General features: G+C 44.9%; 2 protein-coding genes across 2 annotated transcripts in view; one reads left to right on the forward strand and one right to left on the reverse strand.

The window, feature by feature from the left end:
- Positions 1 to 3,886, reverse strand: part of LOC308379228 (peptidyl-prolyl cis-trans isomerase FKBP10-like) — a 7,114-nt gene extending 3,228 nt beyond the window's left edge. The window contains exons 1-6 of the mRNA XM_080856286.1: positions 3,565 to 3,886; positions 2,751 to 2,899; positions 2,167 to 2,356; positions 1,273 to 1,418; positions 830 to 1,019; positions 35 to 180 (exon numbers count right to left, since the gene is read on the reverse strand). Coding sequence (XP_080712412.1) covers positions 35 to 180; positions 830 to 1,019; positions 1,273 to 1,418; positions 2,167 to 2,356; positions 2,751 to 2,899; positions 3,565 to 3,758 — 1,015 coding nt within the window. The 5' untranslated portion in view covers positions 3,759 to 3,886. The remainder of the gene's footprint in view (positions 1 to 34; positions 181 to 829; positions 1,020 to 1,272; positions 1,419 to 2,166; positions 2,357 to 2,750; positions 2,900 to 3,564) is intronic.
- Positions 3,887 to 4,759: 873 nt separating this feature from the next.
- p3h4 (prolyl 3-hydroxylase family member 4 (inactive)) overlaps positions 4,760 to 7,500 on the forward strand; it is a 9,622-nt gene continuing 6,881 nt past the window's right edge. The window contains exons 1-2 of the mRNA XM_080857046.1: positions 4,760 to 5,447; positions 7,258 to 7,407. Of these exons, the coding sequence (XP_080713172.1) occupies positions 4,971 to 5,447; positions 7,258 to 7,407 (627 nt within the window). The 5' untranslated portion in view covers positions 4,760 to 4,970. The remainder of the gene's footprint in view (positions 5,448 to 7,257; positions 7,408 to 7,500) is intronic.

Consider the following 7,500-nt stretch of genomic DNA (forward strand, 5'->3'; position numbering starts at 1 on the left):
CATGTGTGATGTAAACAGTGTACTGCCAACTCACCCACTCCACTCTCGCCGTAGGCCATATGAGGAGGGATTTTGACCCGTCTCTTCTCCCCTATACACACTCCCTGAAGAGCCTTGTCCATTCCAAGGATGATGAAGCCCATCCCGATGTACGTGTTGTACGTGCTGTTACGCTGATAACTATGGAGGAGAGGAAGAGACAGAGTAAGGGACAGTGTCTAACTTCAAACCCATCGTCAATATGTACAATATAAATCACATTTTTGGTCTGATTTACCTCAGAGCTAAAATGGTGGAATTATGATATTTTGTTCGATTTAATTCGATTCAATTCAATTCCATTCCATTCCATTCCATTCCATTCCATTCCATTTCATTCCATTCCATTCCATTCCATTCAATTCAATTCAATTCAATTCAATTCAATTCAATTCAATTCAATTCAATTCAATTCAATTCAATTCAATTCAATTCAATTCAATTCAATTTATGTAGCGCCAAAGCATTACAATTCTCAAAAGGTTTCAAGGTGCTTTACAGAGCCTAGGGCATTAACCCCCCTAAGAGCAAGCACACAATGGCAAAAGGGACGAGAAAAAAAACCTCCCTGTTAATCAGGAAGAAACCTTAAGCAGAAGCGTGGCACATAAGGGGCGGAGGGGCGGAGGGGCCCCCCCCACACAGCAAGTTTGAACTAGACACTAGAATTAGTCACATTCTTCACTGCAGTGGTATTTGCACAGTGAAGAGACTGCCATAGAGTGAGCTATAGCCAGCTGAGCAGAGTCAAGAGACAATCACTCGAATATCCCATCGGAGATCAGCTGACCTGCTGTCAAACATGGTGCCATCCTGGAGGGTGCCGTTGTAATGGTAGCGGATGTAGTCGCCCGACACTGATTTCCTGGAGCAGGACTCGGGAGTGTGTTGAACCTCCACGCCAATAGTGTCGTTGGGGTGGAAATGGTCAACCAACAACACATCGAACACCAGACTGGCATGGGGAGGAATGACGGAACCTGGAGGGGGAGAGTGGCAATGGGACCTGTCGTGTCAGTGTCAATCTTACAATCAGCTGGTGTGTATATGTGAGAGAGAATGTTCCGGATTAGTAACCTACTGATATACAACTACCAGAAACAATTCAGCAAATTTGTGCAGATCGTAAAAGTGAAGTAAACAGACTTTTGACATCGCATACTTGATAGAAATTGACTCCAAATAAAAGACTGAAAGAGGCAGGCTAAAAAAAGGGTCAGGAAGCGTGTTTACCGTATCCTTTATCTTCGTAGCCCAGGAATGGGGGGATGAGGATAGAGCGTCTCTCTCCCACACACATGCCCATCAGGCCGATGTCCATGCCTTTGATCAAGTAACCCTCGCCAACATACGTGTCATATGTCCGCGCCCGGCTATGGCTGCAGCAGACAAACAAAACAACAAGCAAAACCTTCTTTCAGGAGATGGGCTCGCACAGTTATGCAAACAGTTATGCAAACACACGCAGCTGTCTGCACAGCATCTACTGATAACAAACCACCTGCAAACACTTCAGTAGGGTAAACAGATGCATGCCTGCCTAGAACTGTTTATACTGTCCATCCTTGCATTCTTAGTACTGTTAATGCTATGCTAACAATCGTTCACTCGTCCCCCCTATGTGGTTAATATTCTATCTTAGAGTAGAAATAAACCCGCACTCTCAAGCTTTTCTCATTGCTATTTCATTTAGACCAGTTTATTCACAGACGCGTTTCGGCCTAAGCCATCGTCAGTGCGTTTTTTTTTCTACTCAAAGTTAACAATCTTTTACTCGCACCCAAAATCGACTTTATTTTGGAAGTAGAGCGCGCCTATCCCTACTGATATTCTATCTGCCATAAACACTCTAAGTGAGTTTTCCACACCGGAATCCAGTGGAGCATATGCAGTCACACTAATTGAGAATAAAACAATGAATTAAATGGATTTAGACTATGGCACGAGGCAATGGCACTGGCCAGTTCTGTATGTCGGGAGTACTTTTCAGCGCAATTCAATTAAAGAGGAGAATTGTGGGCAATAAACCAGAAGAATTACTGCCATCTCCAAAACTTGTGTCACTACATTTTTTTAACTCAATGTGAAAAAAAAAAGATCTCATCACCCATTTGACTGTGGACCTACCTGGAGTCAAACAGGGTTCCGTTCATCAGGGTTCCATTATAGTGATACCGGATGAAGTCTGTGGCGACCACTTTGCGCTTGCAGTCTTGTGGGGTGCTGAGGGTGCGGGTCTGGACCTTATCATCCATGTTCCACACATCCAGCAAGACAACGTCAAACACCAGAGTGGTGTCTGGAGGTATCACTGTACCTGAGGGGGGAGAGAGAGGGGATGTGATGGTGTGTAAGGAAAAGGGATATTAAGATTGTTTTCACATTTGGCCCTGCAGATACCCTGTTCTCTAGCAAGCAAGGTTTGTGACTTACAAAAATAAAAATGAAATTTTCACAAAATAACTGTACCTGTGTGGGGGGGGGGGGGGGGGGGGGGGGGGGGGTGTGATGGTGTGTAAGGAAAAGGAATATTAAGATTTTTTTCACATGTACCCCTGCATATACCCTGTTCTCTTAGCAAGCAAGGTTTGTGATTTTTAATTAAAAAAAAAAAAAAATAATAACCTTAATAGGTAATTGCATCCAAACATGGTATTGGCCTGAAGTAATAATACAGTAACTGAATATGCCTTCGTTCGGCCGTCTCTTACCTGCGCCTAGTACTCCATACGCCAGGTGAGGGGGGATGGTGAGCTTCCGGCGTTCATTCACACACATGCCCAGGACTCCCCGATCAAGCCCGGTGATCACCGAAGTACCCAGTCCGACCTGCCCCACGAATGGTTTACCTTTATCATGACTGACCACAACGATTTGGGTGTAGGAGAGGGATTGGATAGAAAAGATATATATATGATATATATATGCCTGTAATACCAATGCACTGGAAGGCCATGACAGTTGGGATACCCTACACTAGCTGCTTCTAGCTACTGACGCTGTGACTGGCCGACGTTTGCATGCGTGGCAAGCTGAGGGTCTGATCTGATTGAGGTCTTCCGTACTTGTGTGGGAACTGAATAGAGAGAAATAGGACTGCAAAGACAAGTCGAGACCAATATGCGTCACTATAACGCAAGAAGTTTTAACTTCGACTACGTCTCAAAAAAACTCCTGTACTGCGATCATATAAATAGTGTCCGCAATGTGGGACGTAGTAGGTCACGTGGCGACAAAAGTAAAATTACCACTTCTAACTTAGGCTGTTGCAGTTGCTATTAAAACAGTTGCGGATGCTGCTACAACGTAGCAACACAACCTAGCTCATTTTTCCAGGGCATAAATGCAAGAGGGAGCTGCAGAATAGTTGCGTTCTGCGTCACAGTATTGTAGGCCCGCAATTCAAGAATGTCTTCTGCAAACTACACAGGATTTACATTTTTAAAGTCATGGAAATCGGCCATTCGTCTGCTAATGTGTAGTCTATCTTAAATAAGATTGTGCGTCATGCACCAAATGACTTACCTCGATTCAAACTTTTTCCCATCAGGAAGGGTTCCGTTGAAATGATAGCGTACGAAATCCCCGGTTTGCACTTCTCTTGGACAAAGTGTGGGTATGGAGTAGCGATCAATAACCAAGTCATCCAATGGACTGGATTCACATTTTACATAGATTAACGAGATGACCGCGCTAACCAGCGCATACCTCAGATCCATTTTTACCCCCGTCCTTTGTTGTATTTTCTAGCTATTTGTCAAGAGCTTAGGTCACATGTGGATATTCTTTTGCAGGAGGAACAACTTTAATTTCTCTTCAGTTGCAGGGGCGGTGGAAATGAAACGCCCGTCCGACTCTTAACCATTTTACGCACCTCGAAACGGTGGGGGCCCGCTCTCCCCAAACCTAAGCTCCCCCTTCTCTCAAGAATTTGTAAACGTGTTAAGTTGCTGCCTGCCCGAAACCATGAATTAAAATATAACGTAGGCCTGTGCTACTGTTTAACGTCTTTTTAAGACATTACAACTTTTTCGTATGCTACTTTGGGCATTGGAAGAAATAACTGTATACGAATTCCTTTATTCAGTAGGTTGTGTGAAGGTAAATGTATATTCATGTACATCTGGCTGACCGGGCGCCACCATCCAAGTATTTTCCTACTGCCCCTCGATCGCTGCAGGGTCCTATACGGACTCGATTAGTCTCGACTGGAGTTTGCACGCGTTTACGTTCCAAACAAATCGTTCTTTAGTTCGTTAACTAAAATACATTAACACAAAAAAGAAGTGAAGGTTGTTCTTATAGTATTCCTAAACCGTATTAGTCAATGTATTGGTATATTTACGCTAGCTACATGAGCGGGTGAAGGCAATCCCTTTTTTTCTTGAGGATAAGGTCAGGTTTTTCATTCCATGATTCAGTCTCAACATGTTAGGTACCTGAGGGTGGACTTGAATTAACGGATTTAACTGGCCGTACAAAGAGCGCCCAGCCCAGGCACAAACTAGCCTACTCCTCCGTTGCCCTGCGGATAATGGGACATACAAATACATCTCTAGGCCTTGAATGTTGTCAGTCACAGTGCTTTCCACAAAAATGTAACGGGGGGGGGGGGGGGCAGATGTACAAAGCACAAATAAAGAGTAGCTTGCAGGAAAGTTTGTATTACGTGGTAGTGAGACGGCGTTAAGACCCAGGGAAACATTTCAACCCCCAAATCATCACAGCCGCCCGACTCCTGTTAGAACTGTAGAAAGATCCAGTAGACTTTTCCGTCCCCTCCTCCCGACCCATTCACATCGGGCCAAGACGCTGCATACGTGCAGACGGACATGAACCCCTACAACTAAAACCTGGATAGTTGGCTACAAAAGGCTATTTTTAATGGTCGGGGGAAAGGGCAGTCGAGGAGCTAACCTGTAACCGATAACATGGCCTCTCAGACCCACAGGTCAACGGACATCCTTCTATATGTTTGCTTCTGGACGGTTTTAATAGCTTCCGTACCGGTCCAAGCCCAATATGAGAAGTACAGCTTTAAGAGTTTTCCACAGTCGGATTTGATGCCACTGGACTCGGCATATGGATACGCGCTGGACCAGTATGCCACTCAGAACTGGAAGGAGACTATAAAGTATCTGGAATTAAGTTTACGGCTGCACAGACTTCTGAAGGACAGCGAGGCTTTCTGTAGTCAGAACTGCAGTCAGGTCAGCAGGGACCATGATGACGAGCTCTTTCAGGATACCAGCCTTCGGATAATGCGCCACTTTCTTTTGCGGGCATCCTGCCTGAAAGACTGCAAGAAGAACTTCCCGGTGTTTTCACTAGCGTATCCAAAGAGAGAGACCCTAGATGCTTTCGAAAGAAGGGAGCCATACCAGTACATGCAGTATGTGTTTTTCCAGGTAGGGGCTGCATAGGTGCCCATGAGCTGTACGAGAGGTGTGATAACAAATAATAGCCTATCACGAAAGTGTATTAGTTTTGGGGTAAGTTATCGGGAAACGGTAATTACCTGAATGAGTTTGTTCACACTGATTGTATCGATTATAAATGTTAAAGAGGCACTGTCAATCAGTAATAGCAACTGTCACCTAGAAAGAGGGATTAATTACTTGAATTCTGGACAGCTATAGGGGGGCTTCAAATGTCAAACATAGTCAATGATACTTGCGGGGTTACTCCTGGAGTAGTCCAGTACAGACGTGTGCATGAATGATGAACAACTGGTGGAAGGAACAAGTCCTGTAAGTCCACTTCAAAACATGTACCTCACACGTGTGGCACTCTGTCACTTTACGCAAATAGATTTCTTGTGATATGTTTATTAAATGGCAGCGAGCGCTGCGCACAAAGTACTACAGTAGCTTTGAAAAGGTGAGACGAAATTGTTTTCCTCTCCGCGTTACTCGTTACAGCCCTCTAGCCGACAACAACGTGAACTCAGCACGGAGGCGAACAGATGCCACGTCCCCCTATTCAGACTGCGCCCCTTGAAATATCTAGCCCCCCTACTAAATACACACATCAGAGAACTATACGGACAAAAGGCTCATTCTTGGCCTCCGGAGCGCACCACATGTGGAAGGCACCCGGTCTCTGCTCAGGAAGGTTTCAATTCAAGTCAAACACTTCAGTGCCACCCATCAACCACAGGGCCCTAGCATTGCCCTCACCGATTCGACCACATACTGTAGCTGTAATTTCGGTATTATTGTCATATCAACGTCCGTACATGTTCACCAGATTCAATTCAATGTAACAGACTCTCAGATAACACAATATGCCATGAATCTACCATGTCTGAAAGTAACTCACATCACCTGTCAAGGTTGTATTTTTCCTTGGGACTTTTGATGTAAATGGTTCATATTTTGCACAGTGACCATGTCCTAATCTATTCTGATAGGTTTTGACTTCAGGACGTGCCTTAAGTCATGCTTTCAAAATGTGGGGTTCCCTAACTACATTAACTCAGCTAATCATAGGTATCGGTATGTAGAAATGTGGCTTTGTCACGCATTGCCTCTCATCAAAGTTTCTTGATGAAAGACTTAACTACTGGCTTGAGCCTTGCCTAATTTTATTGCTCTGGCAGAAACACAGTCGTCCTGTCCCCCCCGTCCCCCCGTCCCCCCGAACATTTATGTACGGTTCAGTGCATGCTTAGAACATGCCTAGAACATGCCTTTAAAACTCAATATTACTTGGCCTGCTGCAGGGTTCTGTTTTATATTGAGCAGCCGTTTCAGGTGAAGGCACTGGTAACAGGCAGGAAGTGTCTCTTCTGTGATCTTTGAGGGGAACATATCTCCTTTGGGATCTTACCATGAAGGCTGGAATTCTGAACTATCTCTATGCACTCTATGCAGGAAACACAGATGAAGGCAGTCAGGGCTATGGGTCAGATCAGATGGCAAGGCCAGGACTGCTGTCATTCCTTCATACAATTTTCTATGCACAAAATACATCTTAAAGATCCTTAAAATAAGCTGCGTAGTAACTGCTGACATATGCATTCTCGAAGTAGTTTTAGAGACAATAGCTCATTCAGTGTGTCATTTAGTCTCCCTCTCTTGCTTTCTCTCTCTCTCTCTCACACACACACACACACACACACACACGCATGTATCTCTTCTATACGCTCAAATACTTCTATCTGTTTTTAATCTGACTCTCCTCTGTCTCCTGCCCCCGTGCTCCCTCCTCCTCTAGTTGAACTACCTGGAGAAGGCGGTGTCAGCCGCTCACACAGTCCTGCAGAGGAACCCACTAGACCCTGTTCTGGTCAAGAGCATGAACTACTACAAGAGCCTCTTCGATGTGGAGGAGTACCTCATCGACCACGAAGAGAAACTCTACGAGGTAACACCTTCCCCACCGTCTTTGAACTTGATGACAGCAGTGTGTGAGCCTTCATGTGGAATCTGGTCTCCTCCTGCATGTGAAAGGCCCACA

This window comes from Sprattus sprattus (assembly GCF_963457725.1).
Source record: "Sprattus sprattus genome assembly, chromosome: 18".
Taxonomy (NCBI): domain Eukaryota; kingdom Metazoa; phylum Chordata; class Actinopteri; order Clupeiformes; family Clupeidae; genus Sprattus; species Sprattus sprattus.